This window comes from Protomyctophum bolini (genome assembly GCF_963924005.1).
Source record: "Protomyctophum bolini genome assembly, chromosome: 13".
NCBI lineage: Eukaryota > Metazoa > Chordata > Actinopteri > Myctophiformes > Myctophidae > Protomyctophum > Protomyctophum bolini.
The window spans coordinates 20,372,711-20,400,051 of record NC_137874.1 but is presented as its reverse complement, the minus strand read 5'-3'; the positions used below and the strand labels follow the sequence as shown (position 1 = coordinate 20,400,051).

The 27,341-nt window shown below is 40.5% G+C and overlaps 3 protein-coding genes across 3 annotated transcripts; 2 read left to right on the top strand and 1 right to left on the bottom strand.

The window, feature by feature from the left end:
- Positions 1 to 405: 405 nt before the first annotated feature.
- Positions 406 to 13,165, bottom strand: mis18a (MIS18 kinetochore protein A). The gene is made up of 5 exons (XM_080779710.1): positions 12,719 to 13,165; positions 10,765 to 10,831; positions 9,652 to 9,774; positions 9,081 to 9,180; positions 406 to 990 (listed from the first exon to the last, which is right to left on the bottom strand). The coding sequence occupies exons 1-5, from the start codon at positions 12,960 to 12,962 to the stop codon at positions 928 to 930; spliced, it is 597 nt and encodes a 198-aa protein (XP_080635836.1). The 5' UTR covers positions 12,963 to 13,165; the 3' UTR covers positions 406 to 927.
- A 373-nt stretch (positions 13,166 to 13,538) lies between these two features.
- haus1 (HAUS augmin-like complex, subunit 1) lies at positions 13,539 to 18,500 on the top strand. The gene is made up of 9 exons (XM_080779858.1): positions 13,539 to 13,655; positions 14,019 to 14,193; positions 15,275 to 15,410; positions 15,949 to 16,083; positions 16,374 to 16,497; positions 16,861 to 16,926; positions 17,147 to 17,218; positions 17,307 to 17,354; positions 18,051 to 18,500. The coding sequence occupies exons 1-9, from the start codon at positions 13,635 to 13,637 to the stop codon at positions 18,099 to 18,101; spliced, it is 828 nt and encodes a 275-aa protein (XP_080635984.1). The 5' UTR covers positions 13,539 to 13,634; the 3' UTR covers positions 18,102 to 18,500.
- Positions 18,501 to 20,815: 2,315 nt separating this feature from the next.
- On the top strand, positions 20,816 to 26,839 carry eva1c (eva-1 homolog C (C. elegans)). Its single transcript, XM_080779862.1, has 8 exons — positions 20,816 to 21,388; positions 21,956 to 22,158; positions 22,684 to 22,807; positions 23,458 to 23,604; positions 24,539 to 24,682; positions 25,606 to 25,683; positions 25,938 to 26,042; positions 26,429 to 26,839. The coding sequence occupies exons 1-8, from the start codon at positions 21,271 to 21,273 to the stop codon at positions 26,836 to 26,838; spliced, it is 1,329 nt and encodes a 442-aa protein (XP_080635988.1). The 5' UTR covers positions 20,816 to 21,270; the 3' UTR covers position 26,839.
- The last annotated feature ends 502 nt before the right edge of the window (positions 26,840 to 27,341 follow it).

Sequence of the window (27,341 nt, the reverse complement as noted above, 5' to 3'; positions counted from 1 at the left end):
TTCCTTCAGCGGCGAACAGGATGACGAAATGGCAACAGGCGCTCAGCAGCACACGCTCTCAGTTGCCATCGCAACCTGCCCTTGGATACAGCATGCTGGTTGGCCGTTTCCCACTGTTGTTGTTATGGAGAAGCTGATGAAACCTCGTGGGTTGAGGGAGGGCGACTCATAGCCGTGGCGTGGAGCAGAATTTTCTTTTTTTGTTCCCGCCCTGGGTAGAAAGTGTTGCTGTGCACATCGGGGGTTAAGTTGATAAACAAACGCCTCAGCTATTGCACATCGATAACCTCTCATGACCCCAAAGTCCTAAACATATTAATGACTATAAAATTAATTTAAAAAATCTATCTAAAACAGTAAAATAAACAAATGGACACAGTATTTTGCCTTTTTTGTTTTGTTTATCAGAGCAGTTCATAAAATCAGTTCATGAAATACAAAAAAAGCCAATTATGATAAACAGTAACTGTTGATTATTATGAATAATAATTACAAAACACAGGGTGGATCTAAACAAAGGATGCCTACAACCAAACCACAAACATTCCTGAAAGGCTGGTTGCTCAAGGAAACGGACAAAGGGGGAGGAGGTAAACGAGTGGCTCAGATCAATACATCATTGTGCTGAGTGTGCAGACAGATTCAATCCAATACAACACCGTGCACATAGCTGACACAGTGCACACCATGCCCACACACATTCACTAAATTGTTGTGAACCACTGGAGCCGAGGTGACAGGTTTGATTGATTACAGGAGCCCTCGGTCTTTGTTTTAGCTGCATCTGATCGTAACAAAGGAATTGAAGCTATGTGGACGTGCGCGCGCACACGCTCTTGTGCACGGTGCGGGTACAAACTGTTACCGGAACACCAAGATATTAAGGAGATATGTCCACCGTTTTTGTGTGCTCATAACACACACTCACTACTTCAGGCTGCTCTCGATCTTCGTCAGCCTGTTTGCCATGTTCACCATCAGACATTTCATCTGGGAGAGAGAGAGAGAGAGAGAGGGAGAGATTAGAAACGGGTTGAAATGAGTAGAGAACGGATGGGGGAGACATGGGAAAGGACGCGATGAGGAGGAAGGTGCGAGAATGAGAAGGTATAGAGAGCGCGCATGATGGGATGGGTACAAAAGCAGAGGCTGGGGAATCAGTGAAGGAAGTGAAAAATGAGGATGTCTACAAGGAACCGGCCAGGGAAGGACAGAGGGAGAGTAATAAATTTAAAGAGAAACCAGACAGGTGGGAGAAATGAGGTGGGTAGAGGAAGGGAGGTAGAGAGGAAGAGGGAAAGGAGGGAAGAAAAGGAGGAGAATGGAGAATTAAGATGAGGAGAGGAGGGCGTGTAGAAAATCTAATGAAATACAGAGGGGTGGTGGCTGGGCCGAGGACAGAGGGACGAACATGGGAGTGGGTGGGGGACGATCGAAGAGACAGGTCGTTTTGTGTACAAGGTGGAAATTCTAAACAAGTGTCTGCGAGAGCAGACAGAATACATTAACCGAGGCTGACAGAGGTGAAGGGCTCCGTCTCCTGAACGTAGCTGTGACCAGACAAAGACTCTCGTTACTCCTCCAGGAGACGACTCTTTGTATGTTATGTCATGGTAATGTTGTTAAAGATAAGAATCAGCCTCACTGGAGAGGCTTCTTTAGGCTTATTGTTTCTGCTTTTGAGGGCTGGCAACAGGGCCAAGCATTTAAGCGTGTAATTTTATTTTTCCCTCACAGCCAGCTTCCACAATTGACGAGTAATATTGACATCTGAGCAATATTAATTGTAATACAAATAATACATTTAATTTAGAAGTACCCTTTCTAACTGACAATGAACAACAGGTAAATATTAGATGCAAACTAGAAAGGTTGCACTACGTGTCGTGGACCACATACGCATCTCTGCCAACGGCAGGCGGCATACTCGGGACTGTGTAAGTTGTGGGTTACAGCAGTCTGCAGAACCTGAGAAAGCTGCAGAGGGAAATAGCTTTTCTATGACATATGGTTCAAGTTTTCACATTAGTGGCGCACCCTCAGAAGTGAAATTGCTTTTGGCTCTGTGAGTCTGCGATGTTTAGTGATCCTGTAATGCGTGATTTAAATTTGGGGTTGATCGGACATAATTTTAAAGAGTAGCACTTTGGTGAATTGTTGTATATATCTCATAGGTACTTGATAGGTACTGATGTATCATGGATGTATTATTTGCTGTTCTGTAATTTGACATGTACGATGTAGCATTGAAGTGTAATTTTATTTCTGCCTCTTGGCCAGTTCCCACTTGTAAAAGAGACGCAGTCTCAATGTGTTTTTACTGGTTAAATAAAAGGTAAAAGTCACACCCGTGTGAACTGAGTGGTGCAACTCCCCCCCCCCCCCTCCTCTCTCTCTCTCTCTCTCATTAGCAGGCAACAGTGCAGCACTATCTCTCTCTCCGTTTCTGGCACAACAGCGCCCCTACTGGTACTAATAGTCACATAGGTTAACACACATACATAGTCACATAGGTTAACACGTTCCTTGGAATGGTTGCACCAACAAAAAAAAATGGTATGGAAAATCGTATGATACCTGTTTATTGCATGACGGGGGTGCAGTACTTAGTTTAGACAGTTTTTGGTTTAGACTAGTCATTGGTTAGACCAGTCATTAGTCCTACAACTACAACCTATCTCAAACCCTCACCCTAAACCCAACCTCCCACGGGGCAGCACACCTAAACCTAACCTTAACACATGTCTAACCAACTAGTCTAAACTAAGTCTGCACCCCGTTTTGAGCAAGTAGTAGCAATAAGTGTTTTTTGCAGAATTTGCTAAATGGAGGAAAATATAGGTAAACAGAAATGGGCATGGCCTATATAATGAGTTGTGTCATGAAGCAAGGTATGGTATAGTTATATTATATGGCATACATACAGTTACTCCGGTGCCCACCCTTTTTTTACTTGAGAGCTAATTTAAAAATGACCAGCTCAACAAGATCTACCAACCTGAAAATAGTTTAAATATGTATTTAATATGTAATGCCAGCGGTGCTGGCATTACATATAAGACAAATGCACTTGGAATGGGAAATAGAGGGGGAGAAATGGAATAGGTAGGGTTTTTGTATTTAATTTAGAATGCTACCGATGTTTGTGCACAGCAACACTGAAAACAAAATGTTGCATTGTGGATTTGAGCTGACAGGCGCTTTTTTATATCAATCAATCAAGTCACCTTTAATTCAAGTGGCAGATGTCAAGAATTGTCTTTTATATATTTAATTGAAATATTCTTTAGGGGCATGTCATGTGATCTACCTGCACAGCCTTTGTGATCTAATGGTAGATCGTGATCTACCTTTTGGGCACCCCTGGTTCAAGGGTTATATACTAGAATCCAGGGTTTCCAGTTTCCACACATTTTTACCAATAAATCTTTTCCAAAATATTTAACCTGTTTCCCAGGCCTAGCAATCAAATTCACACATTTTGAGCTTCTTACTCCAGTGTGCAATGACCAAAGACAGGCAATATGGCAAAAAAGTGTAAGCAATAAATATCAAATATAGAATGAAAGATGGTGTACTTGAAGAAAGGGGGAATAAACCAGTTAAGTTTGGGCATCCAATCCTGTCATCATTTCCAAATAATGATGACTCAACCAGGGAATCTGGTACACTTTCCCTTCTTGTGATTCAAACTCCTTTTCTGTGAAAGTTCTTGACTTCTGAATTCAGAGTAACTGACAACATTGACGCGCCATCATGAATGATGCATCCAATTGCACTAGTCTGTCCTGTCCTCTCTGACTGGATGAAATTGGTGACCTGACCTCTAGTGACCTGACAATGTATTTTACTGAAGAGCTGGAGACATGTGGTGACCCATGTTACTGGGGAAAAAAAAACACCTTCACTAATCAAGATCATCCCTGTAGCTGTAGTTGTTGCTGCCCTAGTTAACAAACACCTTGGGGCAATTCTCAAAAAATGATGACATTACAGGCTGTCAATGAACAGGCCTGACACAAACATCATTAGTATTCATTACTGTAATATTTTGTTCCTGATCCGGTCACAAGGCATTCACGATCTCACTAGGTTGTGCCAGAGGTCTCTTTTCAATCTGAGATTAACCAGTGTGGGATCATGGTGAGATTAAGCTAAAGCCTGCTGCAGCGACAGTCAATAAACAAGGTTAAAGATGTGCATTTAACATATGGCCTGTATGCTAATGAAACAGAATATGGGCTAAGCACATTCATTCAACCATTCAGTTACTTCATATCCCTTTGTTTAGATGCACACAGCTTGGATATGGTCATTTGTGACATAGGGTATATTTATTACTGCTGGAGTATGTATAAACATAACATTTTATTCTGTCCAATTTGTATGGTAGAGTATGTGACACTGACTGGTGATTGTACTTAAGCAGCGTGTAGATAGCTTGAGTTTAGTTTAGAACATTATAAACACAAATGCACATTGTGTGAAGGTTGGAAACACTCAGTGGTGGAAGGTAACCAAGTACAATTTTGAGGTATTTGTACTTTACTACTTTCCAATTTACAATACTTCTACTTCACTACATTTCAGTCACAAATATTGTACTTTTACTCCACTACAATTATTTGAAAACTTTAGTTACCGGTACTAATTACTTTGTATACATTTTGGCCATTTGAAAATAGCCGATCTGCACTATGCGTCACGATGCAACACATTGTGAGCTTGTAGATCTGATATTTTCAAAAGATTTGTATACATTTGAAAACGTGAAATGATCACATTCAGCATAATGAGTACTTTGACTTTTTGTACTTTAAGCACATTTTGATGCCAACACATATACTTTTACTCAAGTACATTTTGAATTCAGGACTTTTACCTGTAACAGACTAAACAGAGTATTTCTATATTGTAATATTGGTGGTACTTCAATACCACATAAGTATAAAACAATTGAGTACATTTTGCACCACTGGAAACACTGCTGCTTTAACCCTGACCCGAGTGTCCCCTTCACTGTGATGGGAGAGATACACCCAGCCTGTGTCACTAGGACATAAATCACAGTACGGTATCTCTGGTTATATCTGTTCTGTATGCCGGTTCAGTATGTATTTAAATAGAGAGGTGACCTCATGCTGTGACATCACGCTGGCGTGATGCCGGATTAGGTGGTGATCTCATGCCAGAAGTCATATCCTTTTTCTAACAATGCTCCTTCATTTATGGCCCCATCTGTGCCGCACCACGTCATTTGTCAGACTCGCCAATGCTGTCACCTCCTACTGATCAATTTCATTTTGTGGATTGTTTCAACTGCTTAATCAAAGGTGCTGTGATAAGTTTTGTTATAGGGTTAAAGCTCTGTATTTTGATAGTAATCATTGAAATTGAGTGTTTGTTCAGTAACAGGGCTGTTTATTCAGCTCTTTGGTAAACACAAAATATGTTTTCATGTGGGTCACCAATTTCATCCAATTAGCAGAGAGAACCCATTCACCAGCTTCAATTTAATTTGTTTATCCCTGTATCCTGTATGAGTCCTCTATCCTGTTTCAGTGGTTTTCAACCCATTTCACATCAAGGCCCATTATTTAATGGGCATTTGAGCCACGGACCACCATTTTATGAGATTTAGCCTCTCAGACCAAAGACTAAGCATATTTTGTAGTCGTTGGTTGAGATTTTGACAACTCAATACATGCTGCATTATGTGGTACCATTAGGAGAGGACAGGCATTGATGAAAATAACAATTAAGTTTTGTAATACAATTTGTTTAACAATAATTTAACTCTTGAGTGTAAAATGAAAATTTAATTTTACACTCTCAAGAGGTAAAGAACTATAAGCTTCTATTTGGTTACCAACTGTCCATCATTTAGCTGGGGACCACCTGGAACCCCCTCAAGGACCACTTGTGGTCCCCGGACCACTGGTTGAAAACCACTGTCCTGTTTGGATGAAAATTGGTAACCAATCTTAAAATGAATTGTGTTTAGTGTTTACTGTAGAGACCTCTGTTACTGAACAAAGATTATCACATTGACTGCTATGGGAATATATTTGTTATAAAAGAAAAGAAGTTGCGCAACTCATAGCTACGATGGCATCAACTTTATTTGAATACCAACGTTTCGACAATTAAAATGCATTCTTCAGGGTATGACCCTGAAGAAAGTTATAGTGTTTCATTTTATTTGTCGAAAGTTGTGCGACTTCTTTTCTTTTATAACACCTCCCAACTATTGGTGGGTGCTCCTACCCCATTGTTTGTCCAATTATAGATCTATTTAAAAATAAATATCACTTACAGCGCCGTTAAACATATTCAATCTAGTACAGTGATGTTTTGAAATTTGCCCCGGGTCCATGTATGTGTTTGGAACGGTTGGCAGTCTGATTGGGTGATTTCAAAATAATTGTGCACATTGCTTCAGCAGCAGTGTTATTATTAATAACACTGCTGCTGAAGCTTACTATAGACTGAGTTGTGTCATAAATGGGAACTTATATATAGAGAGAGTCAGATTTGTATTATTATGACATGTTGTTTGTTGTGGTTTGGCAATCTAACTGTGAAATACAAGTCTCAAGTAAATAGGCTAGCAAACATGGCTGGGAAGATCATAGGCATGTCCACCCCACCCATCACTCCCCAGACCATCTTTGAACAAGCAGTGGTGAGACAGGCTCGGAATATTGTATCTGACCCCTTGCATGTACTGTACCGAGAGTACGAGCTAATGCCATCCGGTAGGAGGTATAGAACTCCACGATGTGTATATAATAGATTTAAACACTCTTTTGTTCCCCTGTCAACTAAAATGCTCAATCAGGGATTGCCGAATGCACTTTAATGACTATAGTTGCACTTTATCAAGGGAATGTGTGCAATATCTCTGTTTTGTGTATGTGGGTGTTTCATGGTGTTTTTTCTTTTCGTATGTGAACAACATGTCTGTTATTTGTATGCAGCTGTGACTCTGTCTCCAAGACAAATTTCTCCCAAGGGAGACAAATAAAGATAACCTTGAACCTTGTAGCATTTATATAATCATACATTCTTCCATTTGAATGAAAGTTTCAGGGATACTTTTCAGGCATATGGTAGAGATAGTGTTTTGATTGGCCTAATGGTTAATTGTTGACTTTGATCTATTTATGTGTTGAGCTACACCCTTTTCAAGTTCCTTGGTCAATATTTTCAAAAATAAATAAAGGACATCAACTAGATGCATGTACAATTTTGATAAGCTTGGTTCACTAGTAACCACCAATAGAACATTTGATAGCAATTGGACTGAAAATCTAATCAGATGGACTTTATAGTCTTAAGACAAATTTGTAACATGAGGCTAGATTCTGTCTGTATTCTTTTTTTTACTAAATCAGGCTCACAGAGTTATGACTTTTCACATTTCTTTTCTTTTTTTAACCATTAATTATAGCACCCTCATCAGGCTTATTGGGGTCATTTGTTGTGCGAGTATAACTTTCAGCCATTGGTGAAAATTGCATGTCTCTATAATTTACCATATCTCAGGAATTAGCAAAAATGCAGCAGGAGAATTAAAGTAAATACAAAAACAATAGGGTTTCAGCCATTGGCGCTCAATCCCTTAAATAGTCAAGAAGATCTAATATAAATCCAAGAAAAGACTCATCATCACAAATCATTACAGACTTTCAGGCATAAAGAGAGATTATTCCATATTACCACCCATTAACTAAATTATGATTTAAAAAGGGATTAATTGTAATATGTTGTATCTTTCTTTCTTTCTTTCTACTTATAGTCATAGAACCTAATAATATCAAATATTGGTGGGTCATGTCATGTGTCATTTCATATGTCATTTCATTAGGTACAGTCAACATCTTCATAAGTAGGTCAGACAAACATGGCACATTTACCGGCTGAAATCATAATCCAACAGACCTCATGATCAAAACATGTTTTTCCCCTTCTAACAAAGATTCCTTAACATGCCTCCTATCACAGCTATTGTTCCTGTTGCTCAAGTATGGAGGGGGTTGCCTAGCATCACCACCTACTGGCCAATTAAGGGTATTGCGGGTGTTTTTTTCCTCACATTGATAAACAAAGAACTTGTGTTCGAATAACTTGCGGAATCACTGTGCTATTTCAAGCAGGACTTACCCTTTGTATTCTAATAATACAATAGACAAAACATTACAGTTTTAACACCCTCCTCATATTAATTATAATAATAGTAAAAAATAAATATATTATAATATTATTATTATTATTTTCATAATTCAGTTTAAGCATGTAAAGAGCATGTAACAATGTATTTCTAATACAACTAGGTATCTAATCTAATAACGCAGCATAGCATATTAGAAATAATACAAAATAAAGTAGACATGAGGTCATTCTCAGCCATTGTCTCATGTAAGAGATTGTGTCACTGCTCTGGGGCGTCCCACAAAGCAGGTGATGTCATCAGAAACAGCCAGCATATTGATTGCCAATGTGGAGTGTGCATTGGAGGAATGACACAGTGGAAAATAATGGAATCCAACTTCTCTGGTCAGATACAGTGCTTCTCTAGTCAGATACAGTGCTTCTCTAGTCAGATACAGTGCTTCTCTGGTCAGATACAGTGCTTCTCTGGTCAGATACAGTGCTTCTCTGGTCAGATACAGTGCTTCTCTGGTCAGATACAGTGCTTCTCTGGTCAGATACAGTGCTTCTCTGGTCAGATACAGTGCACAGAGGCAACTGCACTGAAGATACGACTGTACATCTATGAGTGAGTCTCAGGATTGTGTGCATCTCTTCTCATACAGTACAAGACAGATATGGTTTAATAAATCACACTCGTGTGAAGTGAGGGGCGCCTTTTATCATGATGAGTGACCATGACATGTATGATGATGAAGTCACCCACTTACATCATTTGCCATCGACTTTGACATACGGAAGACAATTCGACATAAAATCGTCCATAGACTTGGCCACACACTACGTCACGGGCGGAACACACAAAGTCAGGCGTTGGGAGGTTTATATGTGTGTGTGTGTGTGTGAGACATAAAATGAATAGTTACCTGTTTCAGCTGCTCTTCTACAGTGATTCTGTCCTCCAAAGTGACCAGCTTCTCTTTGGTCTCTGCTGACACCTGCTGGCTTGCAGATCCCAGAACATAGCTGAAAGAGCCACAGACAATATTGGCTGTTTATATAGAAATATTAAGTACGGTAAATAAATATAAATTATGAAGTTCTCAAATTACTTAAAATCTAACTTTTAATTAGGTATATTACTGTTAGTAAGGCTTATGCAAATAAATGGACTACCTATTACTGGTGCCCTTTTCAATTCTTCCTGCTGGAATGAACAATACACATTTTCCAGCATAGATTTTGTTTATGTGTTTATTCAAACTAGAAGGAACCTCTTATATTTTCCTGTATACACTGAGCTCAGATCAGGTACATAATTAATTGCACATAGAGGAAACACACAAATTACAAAAAATAAATAAAATATATAAAATAATGCCAAAATGCAATAGAGAATACACATATTTATTTATTCATTTATATCAGCCAACCAATGCTATTGGCCTGACTCAAGATCCCATGGTCCAACAATTGTGTTCAAGGCCAAAGAATTACCTGTCAAGGTCTCCAGCATTTAGAAAAAACTTCTCTCTCTTATGGTCGATGCTTTTAGGTGTAGAACGGTAAACTAGTCCAAGCACAGAGTGACAGCCTCGGCAGGAAAGATGAGCGATCTTACTGCAAGTGTAAACATGTGCAGAAAAGATTTAAACCAATTCACACAAAGTTTAATGCAGAGTACTAACTCCAGTTATATTTTGTGAGCTAACAAACTAGTTATCTGAGTCTCCCCTCTTATACATTGATTGATTGAAATATTTATTAACAGTTTGCAGAATTACAGAACATTTCAAGCACAACTCAATACAAAGACTGTTAACTGTGAGTGGACGACCCAATAAAGCATTACACTTTACAAGAGGGTCCACCTTTTTCAAATCATCAAAACATTTAGAGACGTACAAATAGACACTTCTATATAGCCAAAACAAGAGAGAACAGGAATTCATCATAAAGGAGGCAAAAAGGGAAAAGAAACATATACAGTGAGGGGGAAAAGGGGTGGGTGGTGGCGTGGGGTTCAGATTTTACGGGGGGCAGTTTCGTTTTGCAGCCATCCGTAGGTGACCTTTGAGAGCGGTTTTGAAGGAGTCAAGGGATTTGCATGTCTTAATGACTGTTGGTAGGGCGTTCCACATTTTGGTGGCATAGAAGCGAAAAGAATTTAGTCCCTTGTTTGTGCCGAATCTGGGTTGCACATGGTTTGTAGAACTCCCTCTGGTGTTGTGGGTGTGGAAGGAAGTATTTAGACGGGTACAGTACATGGGTGGTGTATCGAATCTTGTGGACCAGACCCATTGCAAGATGCTGTATTCTGTCGTTGACCCTAAGCCATTCCAGTCTGTCAAAGTGGGCAGGGGTGAGGTGGGTTCGGGGATTGAGGCCAAGTAGGAGCCTGACCAGTTTGTTTTGGGAAGTCTGGAGCCTTGTTTTAAGGGCCTTTGAGGTGCTGTGGTACCACGAGGTGCATGCATAGTCAAAGAAACCTTGTACGAGGGCTCCTGTTAGGGTCTTCAAGGTGTTTTTGTTGACCAGTGAGGAGATCCTGTAAAAGGAATCTTGTTCTTTAGTTGACTTTTTTTATTACGTCAGGCAAAATGTACTTACCAACGAGACTGTTTGCTTGGTTCGTACAGGTGACTTTCCTTTTCAATCAAAACATTGTCAGTGACACCTAAATCAAAAACACAAATTTTAGACTTGTTAGACTAAACAAAGGCAGCTGGGTTACTTAAGAATTGTGCTTTTGTGTAGATCCAAATAAAAAAATTAAAGTGTGTGTGTGTGCGCGTGTATGACTGTGTATGTGTGTTTCTAGCACCTTAACTAACATCAATAAAATAAATATATCATGCACAGTATACATCTGCCTGCCTGCTGTGTTCAATCACCTTTATACCTTATCTCAGGTAGTACGTGTATAAGAAAAACATCAAACACATAAAATCAAACATAAATACACAATAGTCTGCGGAAAAAATGCAGCCTCTGCTGACAAATATTTGGGCCAATATTTGATAACCGATTAATTACATGGTTAAATTTGCATTTCTAGTAGTCTTAATTACTTTTTACACCCCAATGATGAGCATAATTACCAATATTTTGTACATTATTTGACAGTAATCTAATTGTATGGTCTAAATTATTCAAATATTCAATGAGAATACCAAAAAAGTATAATCTACACCAGGGGTCTGCAACCTTTTTCACGTTCATGTTTTCATGTTAGTCGGTGTGCCATATATAATTATGACACCACATCAAAATGAAATATTCCCAGCTGATTTTGATTGTTCATAGGATACACAACCTTAGAAATGTTTTCACATCAGGATGTAATGATCATTAAACTCAGAGCAATAACCCACCTATCTCCCAGAATCCCTCCCCAGTCATGAGTGAATGTACACTTGTAATTTGTAGATGTGAGTGGACTTCATTTAAATGACTAAACTTTTTTTGAACATTTAATATTAAAAGAAAAAGTGTCTCTGTCTCACACTTATGCCAGTGTGCCAATGTTGGCACCTGTGCCCAAGGTTGGCTACCCTGATCCACGGTAGAGTTTATACTCTTAGTTGCACCCTTAACATCGGCCGTGCCGTGGCTTGGTAGTTGGTATAATTTATGGTATATTTTACACTAGCCTTTAATAGATGTCTTTAATCGAGTCTGACATTTGCTTACATCTATCATAGATATGTAAGCAAATGTTAGACTCGATCAAATATATCTATCCAAGGCTACACATACTGCTGTATACTATTGAATTATTATAGGCCCCAGAATGGCTGTGATATTACATACTTTTAATATCATACACTTCATGTATTATAGTATACATAGATTTCATGTTTACATTAAACTTACTAGGGCTAGTATTGGCCCATTACAGTGTTATTATTATTGTGTTAATCTGAGATAGTACAAATGTAGCTAGCACTATAGAATGGCTGTGATGGAGGGGGAAGGAACTGGTTGGAATAACGTGTTCCTTCCACGCGCTACGTCCAACCACAGTCTATGGTCCAACCAGGGAAACTCCCCCCTGTCAGGTGTAACTGAGCAACTTGGACACTCAGGCATGAAGGAAGCATGAGTTCAAGTCCGTTGCATGCTCTCCCCATGTCCCCCATATATGGGGGACTACGTTGGTGGAGGGTGTGTAGAGCCCAGGATCACATTAGATGATTGACACAAGGGTGAAAAATGGGTTACAAAATCGTGGGATAAAAAATATATATAGAATGGCTGTATGATAAATATCATACATTTTTCATATAAAATACACATTTCATGTACATATACATAAATTAATGTTATATCACATCCATTCTAGGGATGGTACCATACTAGCCGCAATTTGCAATTCTAGATTTTTTAAATAATGGGATGAATCTAGAGTTGCAATACCCTCCATTGACTCCCCATTCCCTAGGGTACAAACAACATAAACTATGGTGCCACAAGCAATATTGACCTGTAAGTAAGGTTCCACTTGCTAAAATGTGTATTATACAAGTATGCTCTCAGTCTCAAGAGTTATGAACATACTCACGGTTCAAAACGATCTGACTCTGGTCCTCATCTGCTCCAGCCCAGGACAGAGAGTCACCAATGGGCAACTTGCACTTATCACAGAAGAACACGACGGGACTGTCCGGATCCTTGTCATCTAATGCAAGCTTAGAGAGTCCTGTGGTCAGTGTGTGTTTAGACAACTCTTCAGCGACAGAAAATGTCTTATAAGGCCCCTCATACTCGGAATCTGATTCACTGAGGAAAGAACTTAAAGAAGCCATGTCTGCGTTGTTTGTTTTTAAGTTCAGCGGGTGACTGTTTGCAGTGTAGAATAGGAAGAGGCGGGGATAACGTACATGTTACACCGAACCTAGTGACCTAACAAATAACATGACTGACCGTACAAGTCGCTGTTAAACGGCATGGTTTGGTTTTCGAGTACATTTGAGTCTGTCAGTCAGAACATTTTATATAGCACTACGAGTCTTTTTCCTATAGTATTTTTCTACCTCATTGTTTTAGTATAAAATGACGTTACTCACCCTTTTTACAGTCTATGTTACTCACGTGACTGGAGTCACTGCATTTCAAATTTCAATATGAGCACACAGCCTATCCATTGCGCTCGACTTTTACCCAAGATGTATTAACTCATGTTAAATACTACTAGATATACTGGGCTGGGACCTGGCCTGCTGGACACATGGCTGGACTGCCTGGACATCATTTACGACAGGCCTATACAGTATGCCTAGTAGCAGCAGAAGACGCAGGGTTAGCTAGGTTTACAATTTCGTTGTAACACCGGAATAAACTTATTCTCCGGTTTCCGGATGTGACGTTTGACATTAGCTGACAGCTAAGGGAAGCGAGCATGGATGTATAAATAAGGGCGCCAGAAAACACAACACAATATTTATTACAAGTCGGAGCAGTTTGTCTTTCTCGATGCCATGTGTGAAAAGTTGAACAAGGTAATGGAATTAGCATTCTGTTTTATTTTATATCGGATTATATTATTGTGATCGAAGGATGTTGTACATACTGCTACACACAACCTGACCTAGAATGCCTGTGATCATTTAATTATACTTCGTAAATGTTCATGTTCAATGTTCAACTGTACATACTGTATGTAACAACAAGAGCCGTTCTAGGGCTACACACAACCATGTTACAGTGTACAGTAATTTATCATTTTGTCGCTAACATCCATAAATGAGTAACTATTGCAGACTGTTCCATAACGTGTGTGTGTGTGTGTGTGTGTGTGTGTGTGTGTGTGTGTGTGTGTGTGTGTGTGTGTGTGTGTGTTGTGTTGTGGTGTGGTGGGTCAGGTGAACCAGTGGCTCAGGTGTGTGTTTGGAGAGCAGTATGTACCTCCATTTGAGGTCAATACAAGGACAGTGGACATACTGTACCAGCTTGCAGAGGGCAGCAAAGCACGATGCAGTGCCACCACTCATCTTATTAATGACCTCAACCACAAAGCATCAGAGTACCAGGCTGATGGTAAGTAACTCCACATTAGTTTGTAAACTCTGCTCCTATACTCTGCTATACTATTCTATTAGTCTTGGCCTAAACTAAGTTACAACAGTTGGGTCGTTAAAATGAAAACCAGTAGCACTCTGGTCGAAAAGAACCCTTTGTCTAGTTAGTAGACTGGAACAACATAACATTGTAAAAGAGAAATACGTGTCGTGTACTAGAAGCTTTAACGTAAAATGTACAGCAAGACTAGCCTTAGAATGTCTGTGATCATTCATATACTATCGTAAATTCTGTATACACAGCCATAGATCGATTGCACCCGCTCCTGGTTGCAATGAAACATGCGCAGCATAAATGTGATGAAATGTATTTGTACTCGCCCAATAAATAATTCCAAAGACGTGGAGTGAGATAGTGTCCTCTAGTTTCACATCCATGTAAAGTTTCTGGCAGAAAACGTTTGTTTAGTCAAATATTTCCACGTTTTAACGAGCTGCACACGGACAACATTTTCTCGGGCGAGTGGCCCGGAATGACCGATGGACCGGATTTAACAAAACTTCCTTTTGAGAAGCACAAACATCATCACCAATGATGGTGATGAATGATGAACACAAATGTTTGGGGCACACAATTGGCAGGTGCGTTGCGATAGATGCTGGGTACTTAATCACACCACCTGCCAATTGTGTGCCCCAAACTTTTGTGTTTCCCTGATGACGTTTGTGATGATCAGAGGAAGTTTTGATGAATTCAGATGAAGCTGCCCCTTTGACCGGAGAGAAAGATGTCCGGGTGCAGCTCTTGGAAAAAGTGGAGATATTTGACTAAACAAACCTTTTATGCCAGAACTTTCACATGGATATGAAAGTTGAGGACCATATCTCTAGAATTATTTATTTAGTACACACAGAGTGCCGACCACATTTGTGCCGCCGCAACCTTATGTCTATGGAAGTGTTCTATGGCTCTGGTATGTGAAATACTTGCAATGTTATGTATGTAACAACAGAGACATTCTAGGGCATACAGCATGACGCACTGAATGACCCTAATATATTTGCCTGCCTAAATTAACTGCTTTGCTTATCTTTCTTAGCTGCTCATCTGGAGGATGTTCTTCTACTGGGGGTGGGGCTGACTAGTGCAAGTTTGTCAAAGTCTGCAGCCGACTATGTGTCTGCTTTAGTGGACAGTGCAATGGTACTTGGAATTGAAGACACATCACTGAGCAGGTAGGCTGTTGCAGTCGGTAGACCAGTGCACGTCTGTTTTCTTACACATTCGTAAGAGCAATCGTGTTAGTGCTGCACGATTCTTGCTCAAATGTGAATCTCGATTTTCCTCCACAAGAATTGAGTTCCCGATTCTCACACAATTCTTTCCATGAAAATAACAAAAACATAAGAGTAACTAAAATGAATTGGACAGCCAACTAGTGCTCAGAGTGCTTTGACTAATCGATTAATTGTGCAGCACTAAATCGTGTTGCACAATTTTTATAGGCCACACTAGAAAAAACACATTTGAGGGTTATCCGACAGTCATGCTTGTTGGATAATAATCAGGGTGAGAAGAATAATTTGATTTGACTAAAGCAAATTAGATTACTAGTCGGATGACACGCACATGGTATATACAGACAACCTAGTGTATATATATGTTGCAGTACGATCGTAATTACACCAGTCACATTGCTGCTGAGGTGAGATTTGTTTTGACATGATGCACAAATCTGTGCCACTTCTCACAGCTGGGCTGTGTCTTCTGCAGTTTTATCCCAGCAATAAATCACCAAACCAATGAGCTTCTGAAAGCAGAGAAGGACGACAGGAGATTGAACCGGGAGCTCAAGAGCCTCAACAAGAGACTGGGTGGCACTGTGGTTCTGCGAAAGAACTTGGAGGAGTAAGAAAATGTATTAAGGTCTCATAAGGTGCAGTTGTACTCTGAGGCGAATATAACTGTCATGGGTAAAAGTGTCTTCATGTTGATCTTTATACTTTCAAACCTTTTTGTTTTGCAAAACAAATGTATGTATGGCCACACATTTTAAAATCATATTGTGATCACTTTTTACCCCCTGCATTGTGCAGTCATACTTCAGACCTTCATTAAAGCAGATCACTCATGTACTTGACATGAAACTAATGTACTTGACATGAAACTAATGTGTCCAATCTATTACCAAATGACAGGGACATTGGTAAAGCAGCCCTAGCGCAGCAGGTTGCAAGTGCTATAGCAGAGGAGCGACTGCTCACCATGGATTTTGTTAAAAAGAAGACTCAAGAGCTGAAGTTCAGGAAAAAGAGGGCTGGGGTATGTATTGCTTATATTTTGTTTGTGTATGACTTTAACTTTGAAATCATAATGACCCCATTGTTCAGATTCTGAAGTTGCTATAATAGCTGGACAACTTGAACAATGTTGTGCTCATCAATATTTCCCATGGCCATGAGGCGAACCTGACACAGTTTTTATTGTATAACAATCAACCTTTTACATTGAAAAATGTATTAAAGGAAAAACAAAGGGATTGACAGGTTTTTAGGTTAAAGCTTTTTATATTGACTGCGTTCCCAGATTTTCATCACCTGGTTGAGGGTTTAAGGACAGGAGGTGTCATTTGTTTCCTTAAATGTGTGCCTGTAAAGCCCTGTTTGTTTTCTTTCAACAATGCAGGATCTGCTGTCATCCAGGAACATGGAGGAGACACTTAAGCATGAGGCGATGATGGAGCTATCAGAGGTAACCAATTGGAGGGGCAGGCGGAAGGTTAAAAGAAGATTATATATATATATATATATATATAATATTTTAAAACATGGCATGTATCTCTTCTGTTATGTGAAGTCCTAACGGTAGGTATGCACATGAATTAATGAAATAAAACTGAGATGCATGAATAATAGTCAGGTTTTAGCATGCCCAGCATCGATACTAATTTCTCTTTCTCTGTACTCTGCAGGAGGTCATGAACTTAAAAAAGGAAATTGATCCCTTGAAGAAGAAATTGGAACCATATATTGATTTGAGTCCAGTATGTTATTCAACTATTTTGATTCCAGTGTGCTTGCTTTAGATTTATTTGTATATAAAATTGCTGAAAGTGTTTCTACCACCAACAGAATCCATCTCTTGCTCAAGTGAAAGTAGAAGAGGCAAAAAGAGAACTGGTGAGTATATGCCAATCTACTTTTGTTTACTAGAGGTGAAAAGGAGGGTGGCTATAATGGAGCCCCGGGACTCCAGTCAACTAAGTATAGGGCTTAAGTGGTTAACATAAAGAAGCAGAATTGTAGGGCCAATGTGGGTCGCCAGGCTGCAGCTGCATCGTCTTGGATGCATGGTTAGAGTAAGTTATAATGGTACTCAAAACCCCTGTTTAAGAAAAAGTTTTAATAGCTAGTAGTTGTTTCGCTGATTTATTTAGCCTAATATTATAGTAATCTGTATGCGTGCACGCACGCACATTCAGTGTGCAGACTGTGCACATGCGTGTTTGTTATGTACAAGCCTGTTTTTAGATCAGCATGAGTGGGGTCACAATACGTGTCAAAGTATTGGGGGGGGGGGGGGGGGGGTCACCAGCCAAAATGGTTGAGAATCACTGTCCTAAACTACGGGTAGGGCAAATGGCCAATTTGACAATTAATGACAATAAAATAATGAATCGGGATTAACGTTATGTGTTGACTTTGACAGCCCCATTGGATAGATAGCATATACACACAGCACATTATACAGGAGTTAAAGTTTGACCATTACATTTTGAATAATTGAATGTACATCTTTCCAGAATGTTTTAATGTCCAAAATAAGTGAATAACAGCACCCATGTTAAATTGCTCTTATTTTGCTCCCTATTACAGGCTGCTATCGATGCTCGGATTGAGATGAACGTGGAACATTTGTACAAGTAGAAATAGAAATGATCATAATTGTTAATAAAATGATTTGATTTAGAAATGTTCATGTATTGTTAATAATTAAGAAAGTTGTGTTATTCATTATAACATTGTGGAGGATTTTGGTACAGTACATCTTCTAGCTTCAGCACTTGCTCTATTATATTTTTGGTTATTTCCTATGTATACTTGGCATACAGGGAAGCCTATTTCATTTTGACAGAATTATGCATCAGAGAAAAACTTGTTTTCTGATGAATGATTAATGCAAGACACAATTTGATTCGGAAATAGGCTTTGCGATACATTTCCAGAGCCAATCTTAATCTTATCTTGTTATCATTCATTAGATGATCAAAACAGGGTGTTTGTTTACAATGGTTGATTGTGTTCTCCTACTTCCTGTTTATGAAAAGCGTAATTAAAGCGTCATTAATTTTAATCAGATGTTGTGTCTCTGTTCTTGAAATAGTTCCAAACTGTAAATATCTATACCATCTTTATTCACATGTTTCTTTGCACACACCATAATTGCTTTGTGTTTTGATGCAATTATCTGCCTATCCCAAGTGTTTACGTAGGTCCTGCACAGTGACGGGTTCCATGGACAGCCTAGTTCAGAAAATGCTGACCCATAATATAAGTAGCTAAATATAACAACATTAGCCTATTAACTGGTGGAGTCGGATGGGTAAGAAATAATAATAATCCAAAAAAACATTTGATAGAAAATTAAAATGTCCCTTATGTAAAATTTGGTTACAAAGTACTACCACAACTAAAACATTTATCAGAATAAAATGGGTTGGGGTTACATTTTATTAATCACATGGTAGCTCTAAGCCTTAGTTTTCAACCCCTAGTGACATTGTAACTAACCATTGCCAGCACAATGTTATGGAAACATTTGAACTGATCAGATTTGCATTCTGAAAAAGTAAAGAGTAGAGACTTCAACTAGATTGGATGATTTTGTGGTACATTCAAAGGCTTCTACTTGGATGGATCGATACTTCATAGTATTTCAAGTAATTGTAATTATTTTATCTTGCACCTGAATCCGATTGGGCTGGAATTTTTACAAAATCTTTTATAACCCCTAATGTCTTGTGAGCAATGTGTCTACTGAAGTCAATAGCTACTTACAGTATAGGCAAACACCATCAACAAACACAAATCTCAACATGCATTTTCCTGATGGAAATAATTTACTGTCACAGACCCGAACAATTTCACTTTCTCGGCTGAGTCTTGCAGGTGGGTTTATGGACATAATAGTTAAGTGAAAGTGGTCCAAACACATGCAGCGTTAATAAAATATATTTGTTTGTACTGCAATTCCACCAGCTTTAGAAGGATAACGGCACATAAGAGTTTTAAAAAAACTACTCCCTTGGTGCCTAAAGCTTAAGCTAGTATAGAGAATGAAACCTTCCAGGGGCCCTGTGCTGCAGTTTGTATGCAGAATATCGCCCCTCAGTTCCTTTCCTATTGCCAGTCTCTCCCAGTGGATCAGTACTGGGAGATTGACCTTGCTGTCAGTTGACTGTTGTACTCCTTCTGTGGAGTTTGACATGAAGATTGACTCGCTAGTGGTTACCATGGTGTAGGGCCTGTGGGCCCTGGGTGCAGGCATGACAGTAGCCTATACCAACGGGTTGTTTACCAGAAAGGCCCCTGATCTTCATTGAAAGAGTTCCATATTACATGTTCTTGGATACAGACCGTTAATAAGATCACTAAACTAAATGACATAATTCAACATGCAATATTTATTACGTAATATACCAGCCTGTGTAGTCTATAGGCTACTCATTAGCTGCATATATTTATATTTTAAGTAAAGTTCGTAAATGTTACCAAGTTCAGGCTCAGCTAGTAAGTACTAGATAGCTGCATGCACGGCTGTGCAATACATTACACAGTATTAATGTTGCACCATTAGTGTGAAGACGAATAAGCACTGCATGGCTATTCAGTGGCCCAGGATCCATTATTGGGTCTTGAGAAAATATTTTAAAAGGGTCAGAGTCTCAGAGAGAGAAAGTGGGATTTTCCTGACGGTAACGAAGACGAAGAGAGAGCAAAGCAAAGTTACTATGTTTACCCAGGTTAACTGGACTAAGCACAATAACTTGTTTACAGCCAGGCCCTGCTCATAGAACATTTCATGGTAGGGGTTCAATGCCTTGCTCAAGGACACTTCAGCTGTGAACTTTATTGAGGATCATAGGCTTATGGTAAAAAGACAATTTGAGGTCCAAGTGCCTGTTCAGAATCAATAGGCAAATTAATGTAATGTGGTAGGGTAATGGGTTTCATCATAAAGCGTCCAAGTAGGCCCATACCTATAGCTGTCAAACTACATACAAAAAAATCTAGTCTTTTCTTTTGGAAGAATAATCACGAGACATTATCGCCAGAATGAGAAAGGAAGGAAGGAAGGGGAATAAAGGGCAATATTTTACAAAAACATAATGGGGAAGTGAAAGAATGGAGAGGGGAATAACACACTTTGGAAATAATCCAAAAGGTAAACACGTGTTCCGTGGGAAAAAGTTGGCCAGCATTGCCTCACACGACACGACTGAGAGCCGACCAAGTTGGACCAACCTCCCTTAAAAAAAACTCGATGTATGTGCCACGCCCACATCATAATTCCCACTCAGCTGTTAGGCTACTTTAACTTGCTTGCGCATTCCACTCGTATCCATTCACAAATCCGTGATTGAAACAATTCGACAAGCGCGAGAAGGATTAGGAGTTATCTATCTACACGTGTCGGATTCTAGCGTATCGTCTGTCTGTTTGGAACAAGTTGTTGCGCAGATTCTATTTCTAGGCTCCTCTGTTGTCGCCTACTAAAGTGCGCACTGCTGTAGAGACTACTAAAAGAGACTGAACATTCTGTTTGACGCAGTAAATGGTGCTGTTTCTGCACAGTAGGATGTTTTAGAGCCTATAGTAGGCTATACTCCTATAGGGACAGATAAGTAAAAAAGGTTATATTGACAGGCTTCTTTAGGGAAAGAATAAGATGCGCCTGATATTCAAAACTACTTTTCTGGATTCTTGCTGTTGCTTATTTTGGCACCAAGGTCCAAGTTGTATGAAGCTCCTGTAGCCAGTCGTGAAGTGTGTGGTGGTGTGTGTGTGTGTGTGTGTGTGTGTGTGCGCCCCTAACATGATCTCACAGAGAGGGAATGCAAACTATGGACTGGAGTGCTGTCGCGTCATTTGCCTCCTGTACCTCATACCGCTGCTGTGCGTCAGACGCCTCAATGGACTGGCAGACTTCTCAAGTAAGACATGACGATGACGAAAATTATTGATGTCGATATTCGATAAATAGCCGTTGCCTAGAAGAAGAAGATTATGTAAAGTATCAAGTATGTATGATAAGAGTATAAATAATATAGCCATGATGATGATGATGGAGAATTATAGAATAGGCCTACGTATTTAGTAGTACTAGAATTAACCCTATACTGTTGCTATTCAAAAATCTTTAAAAAGCTGTGAGAAATATGGAACAATTTGGAAGCAATTTAAGAACACTAATATTTTATGGGGGTCCTTTAGCACAAAATGTTTTGTGCTAGGGTTTTGTGGGTGGTTGGGTGGGTGAGGGAGGGAGTAGCTCTGGTCCATAGCCCTAATGCTTTGCATTGGCAGAATTAAGCATTAGGGCTATGGACCGGAGCTGGGGGGGGGGGGGGTTGCTTGATATGAAATAGTTTTGAGAAGCAGTGCTTGGCTTAGAATAATGTTTATGATGATGGAAATTATATATGATGTTGATATTGATGATGGTCACTACACCACCTGGAGTAGATGATAACCGTATCATTATTATGTCAACGGAACAGACTACCTGTCCAGGATCATCACCGGCCATTCGGTGCTTGCATGCGACGGACAGCCACTACGTCTTCACTGTCCGCGTCACTCCACCATCTCCATCCAGTCTGCCTTCTACGGCAGCGGCAGCACTCTGCTGTGCGGCGCGGCGCACACTGACACACCTGTCAGGCCCAAGAACCACAGCTGCTCAGCTTTCACTGCCCTGCAGGTGTGTTTTTATGTGCCTGTGATTCAGCACTTTCACTCACACTACTAGTCCAGTGATTTCCAACGTTGCAGGGCAGGGGTTTCTCAAACCTTTTAATTTCAAGGACTCCCATAACTGTGGGAGTGTACAAAATACTGTACACCCTCTGAGTTACATGTAAAAGGGTCCATTTGGAACCCCCTAAAGGAACCCTTAGGGTCCTGGACTTCACCACTTATCCTTCTCACCTATACATACCAGGAGTACAGGACGTTCATTGAATTCCTTGTTACTCTATTTGTCTAATCAGGGATTTGTTTGACCTGGGCTGAGTTAAACACCTCTAGGCCGATCCGATTGTGCTTTTAGCACTTTGAGATATAACATACATGTTGCAAAGTAAAATCCTGAATGTTAACTGCATGTGAGTTAATTTTTACTACTCTGACGATCACAATCGTAGATTTGACAGGCCTTTCTTTCCCTGATGATTTGATCTGTAAAGCCTTTTATACTGAGTGACTGTTCTTGTTCATGGCTGGTCAGAAGCTGCTGTCTGAATGCCAGAGCCACAGAGACTGTCAGCTGCCTGTCAATCACCTGCTGTTTGGGAAGGACCCCTGTCCTGGGACCACCAAGTACCTCCATGTGGACTATAAGTGTAAACCCAGTGAGTTCTGTACAGACTAACCCCACCTGTCCTGACTTTTACTTTCAACAATAGCTCACTGATGAGCGTGGAATGTGTGTGTGTGTGTGGTTTCCCAACGTTATTATTAGCTTTAGCACAGTCAGTAGGGGATTAAGAGGGGAGGTCTTCCGCTCCAGGGCCCACCAAGGTTACGGGGCTACTAGGAGGACCACCTACTTGCTGTAATTTGCTTATATTTATGATCAAATAGTGACTAATACTGTAGCAACATGACAAATTTTAATTTGTGTGTATATATGTATATATAAAACAATATATTGTACAATATTTGCATCATGCCTTTTATGCATAGAACAGCTACTGAAATCGCTTTACATATCTTGCTTAAAGGTCAAATAAGTTAATCAAATGAATAGCCACAGTAAGACGTCTGCACACAGCTGTACTGTAGCTCAGAAAAAAGTGCATTGTACAGTAATCACTAATCAGGTACACAACGTTTCGCCCATGCGACCTGACATTCATCAGGTCCTGACTAACACTGAAGACTTGAGTGTGTGGACAGTATTTTGTTGTTTATGTCAGCCATGCAGTGCTCACTTAAAGTCTACCTCATCACTGCGCCTTCTGTCCTCATTGTACTCTGTCCTCATTGTGCCCTGACTCAGCGGAGCACAGAAGACATGTGGCGTGCGATGGAGAGAGCCTGGCCCTGCGCTGCAAGCCCCACAAGGTGCTGAACATCTACGCAGCTGTCTATGGCAGGGGTCAAGACCAGACCCACACTTGCCCCTCCTTACAACAGACCCCGTTTGGTGAGCAGAGATTGCCCGAATGTAGCCAAGCATGCATGTGACTTTTACACACAGTCACACACACACACACACACACACACACACACACACACACACACACACACACACGCACACACACACACATACTGTACACAACTACTGTACCATAAATGGTAAATGGTGCATTTATATAGTTCCTTTATCCAAGGCACTTTACAGAGATTGTATACTTTACATTCCCCCATTCAAACACACATTCACACACCGATGCCAGAGGAAACCATGCAAGGTACCAACCTGCACATCGGGAGCAATTAGGGGTTCAGAGTCTTGCTCAATTCGACACTAACTCTGGGGAAGCCCGGGTTTGAACTGGTCACTCTACCCTAGGGCTTTAAGCAACTAGTCGACTATTCAACTAGTATATCCACTAGTCAACCTTTTTGGTACTAGTTGACTAGTTGATAAGACGTTTTTCACGATTTTGTAGGCCTCAAGTTATAGTCACCAATCTACACAGTTTTTAAATGTACAAATATTTATTTCCAAAGAAAAAAACTAGTCAACTAGTAAAAATGACTAGAAGTGAATGCTCTACTCTACCCCTGAGCCACTGCCGTACCATGGTTTCTAATGTTCTGCTTTCTCTCTGTAGTAGAAGAGGCTGAACAAACAGCCAAAAAGGACACGCACATCAATATACCTATATAGGCTGGGTGCTGGATCAAAATGAAGTCACAAATGAAGAAATGAAAAAAATCCGCACACCATTTTATGCTCCCAGAATATCTTTACTGAAGTGGTAACATTTCGCCCTTCCTGTTTGGAAGGTCTGAGGAAGGGCTGCGGTCCGAAACGTTACCACTTCAGTAAAGATATAATTGGGAGCATAAAATGGTGTGCAGATTTTCTTTTTTTTCATTTCTTCTGCTTTCTCTCTGTTCATCTCTTTCAGAGTGTTTTAACCATGAGGCAGTACACACTGTGACACAGTCATGCTACGGCAAACAGAGGTGTCTCATCGCTGTCGGCAACCATACGTTCAAGGACCCCTGCTTCCCAGGAACCAGGAAGTACCTCACTGTGCTCTATGCCTGTGGTAGGTGTCTTCCTGACTGGGGCTGGGGATTCTAGACCCTCTTTTATGTTATAGGAGGACTTGTGCTTGTTTTGTGTTATTTAAACTCTTTTCCAATATAAAGTGTCCTTGGGTTCTTAAGTGTAATGATGATAATCCACTCACTGCTACGCTAGGCTTTGGTTAGCAACATGATGTTTTTTGGTTAACACTGTCTGGCTGCAGTGCTAATCACTGGCAACCACGTTGCACACGCTGTCAGGCTGGATTATCATCCTAGGAGCCAGCCCAGACCATGGCTACAGACTTTTAAGGCACTCTACCTCACATTGTAGTCACTACACCCATAGCCCTGATATAGTCAGGATATAGATGAATCCATGGAGCAGTGCCCTGCAGGCCAGTTGTAGGCAATCAATGCTGTGTGCTTAATGTGACACCTCAAATATGGCTGTGCCCAGGGCACTCCTCCGTGGCTTTGTGACTGTCTATACCTCTGGGGTACAGTACTTAATTGTGTTAGTGTTCTATTCAGGTTCCCTATCAAGTGATCTGGGTCCATTAGTAGCTCACATCACACCCAGCAACACAAATAGAAAACAATAAACTCTGATCTCAGCTTGGAGAATCAGGGAGAACTTCCTGCCAAACTTCCTGTAATTGGCCCAAATGCCAACGAGGCCATCGAGCGACAATGTTAGCGGTCATCAATTGTTTCAGATTTGACTTCAGTCCAGTGGTGGCACAATTCTTCTGACACATAAAGTTGGCTCAATATATTGAGCACACAGAACAGAACAATGTTGGTTAGCCTTGTAGACCCAGACATTGTTGTTCCGAATATGTAATTGTGCTCTTTGAGATTGGAGAGCCTTGCAGGTTAGGTGTGTTTGCCCTGATGGAATGTCATTAGTGGAGTCTCTCTCTCTCTCCCTACCAACTAGTGCCAGGGACCCTACTCAAAGAGGTAGATCTGGCCCTTCTCGGGTCCCCCTCACCTCCCACACTGGACATAGAAGAAGGTAATATCATCACGTCTTTCACTGCAGCCACAGTTAAGAGTTTCATTCCAAAACCAGATGTTCACTATTTGAATATGTTGGCATTCATTGCTGGCAGTTTATTGCCCTATGACTTAATATTCAATATTATGAGTTTACTTTAAGACCTTTCCCCACAAAGTAGGTGTGTTTTTTAAGTATTGACAGATGAGAAAATGCCTCCCTTCAAGTTTGCTCTCTCCTTTTAACCCACATGATTCTCCCCTTCCTGTCAGTTCCTCCAACAGATTTGGAGCGGCCTTTTCCCAAAGGCTCTCGCCTACCAGACAACTCAGGAGCAATGATGAGCAACTCTCTCATTACCTATGCTTATATCAAAGGTAGGCAATCTAACATGCACAAGTACAATGTTTATGTATAAGCTAGTGAATTACATTATATTAGAAGTTTTCTTGCAATATAAGTTATAACCACGGCTAGTGAAAAGTGCTTTGCAGAGTTCGGCTATACTGTACTGTGCTCATATATACACTTGCAAAAATATCACACATTGGTGCAAATCTAATGCAAAATCTGCAAATTAGGTAAACTGTGCATTGGCTATATATACCAGGGGTTCCCAAACCTTTCCATGCCAAGGGCTTCCATGTAGTCATAGCCTCTTGCTGCATCGTCCCCATTGCGAAATGGCAGTTTGTAAATGTTGCTCTTTTGTCTACATTTGAAAACCTGTGTTATACAGTAAGTTGTCCTCTCTGCTCTGCAGAGCATCCAGAGATGGCTGCACTGTTGTTCACCTCTAGCGTGGGTGTCGGCCTACTGCTCACCCTGCTGGCTGTATCCGTCAGAGTGAGCTGCAGGGGGCGCCTACTCAGAGACAGCACAACCACAGCAAAGCCCCCCCACCAACCCAGCCAGGAGGAGGAGGAGGAGGACGACGACGACGACGACGACGACGACGACGACGACGATGATGAAGAAGAGGGAACAGGCAGCTCTTTGATCTCGGCCGCAGACAGGAAGTCGGGGTATGACTGGGAGGAAGTGACGTACGTGACTGAGGCAGCAGAACGTGCAGAGAGGATTGAACGTAGGGAAATGGTAATACAGGAGATCTGGATGAATGCCTACTACATGAACGGCACATCCTGTGGCACATCCTGTGGACTACACTGATCTGTGACCTGCTGACGTCGCTCAGAACGGCACATCCTGTGGACTACACTGATCTGTGACCTGCTGACGTCGCTCAGTGCCGTGAAAGGTGTTGCGGAGATTCACCAAAGACACATCGATTAAAAATGTGCAGAAATTTGGAAAAAAAAGAGACGATTGATTCAAGTTCAAGTGTGTGCCGACTTGCTTGTTTACATAATTATCTTAAAAGTTGCTTGGAATTTTGTATGATTGAACAGGATTTTATGCTGTAAAAGCATAGTGACTGGTCAAATGACCATACGTCTAACCATGTCTTTAATTATTATAAAGAGCAGTTACAGAGGTGCAAATTCCTGGTGGGACTAGTAGTAATGACTATAGGGACAACAGTGATTGTTACATTTTTATGATTACTAATTTCACATTTCTATGGGGTTTGTTTTGTTTTTTCTACCAAAAATGTATTTCAGGAATAAACATGTCACATGATTTTGTGAGCTTGATAGATCAGCTATATTTGT

Bases quoted from the DNA above. Each gene is read 5' to 3' on its own strand.
- haus1 (XM_080779858.1), top strand. From the start codon at position 13,635: ATGTGTGAAAAGTTGAACAAG. The intron at 16,084-16,373 runs GTAAGAAAATGT...ACCAAATGACAG, and splicing joins CTGCGAAAGAACTTGGAGGA to GGACATTGGTAAAGCAGCCC. The intron at 17,355-18,050 runs GTGAGTATATGC...TCCCTATTACAG, and splicing joins AAGAGGCAAAAAGAGAACTG to GCTGCTATCGATGCTCGGAT.
- mis18a (XM_080779710.1), bottom strand. From the start codon at position 12,962: ATGGCTTCTTTAAGTTCTTTCCTCAGTGAATCAGATTCCGAGTATGAG. The intron at 10,832-12,718 runs GTGAGTATGTTC...TTTTTGATTTAG, and splicing joins GAGTCAGATCGTTTTGAACC to GTGTCACTGACAATGTTTTG. The intron at 9,181-9,651 runs GTAATTCTTTGG...TGGCTCTTTCAG, and splicing joins AATGCTGGAGACCTTGACAG to CTATGTTCTGGGATCTGCAA.
- eva1c (XM_080779862.1), top strand. From the start codon at position 21,271: ATGATCTCACAGAGAGGGAATGCAAACTATGGACTGGAGTGCTGTCGC. The intron at 21,389-21,955 runs GTAAGACATGAC...TCAACGGAACAG, and splicing joins TGGACTGGCAGACTTCTCAA to ACTACCTGTCCAGGATCATC. The intron at 24,683-25,605 runs GTAGGTGTCTTC...CCTACCAACTAG, and splicing joins CACTGTGCTCTATGCCTGTG to TGCCAGGGACCCTACTCAAA.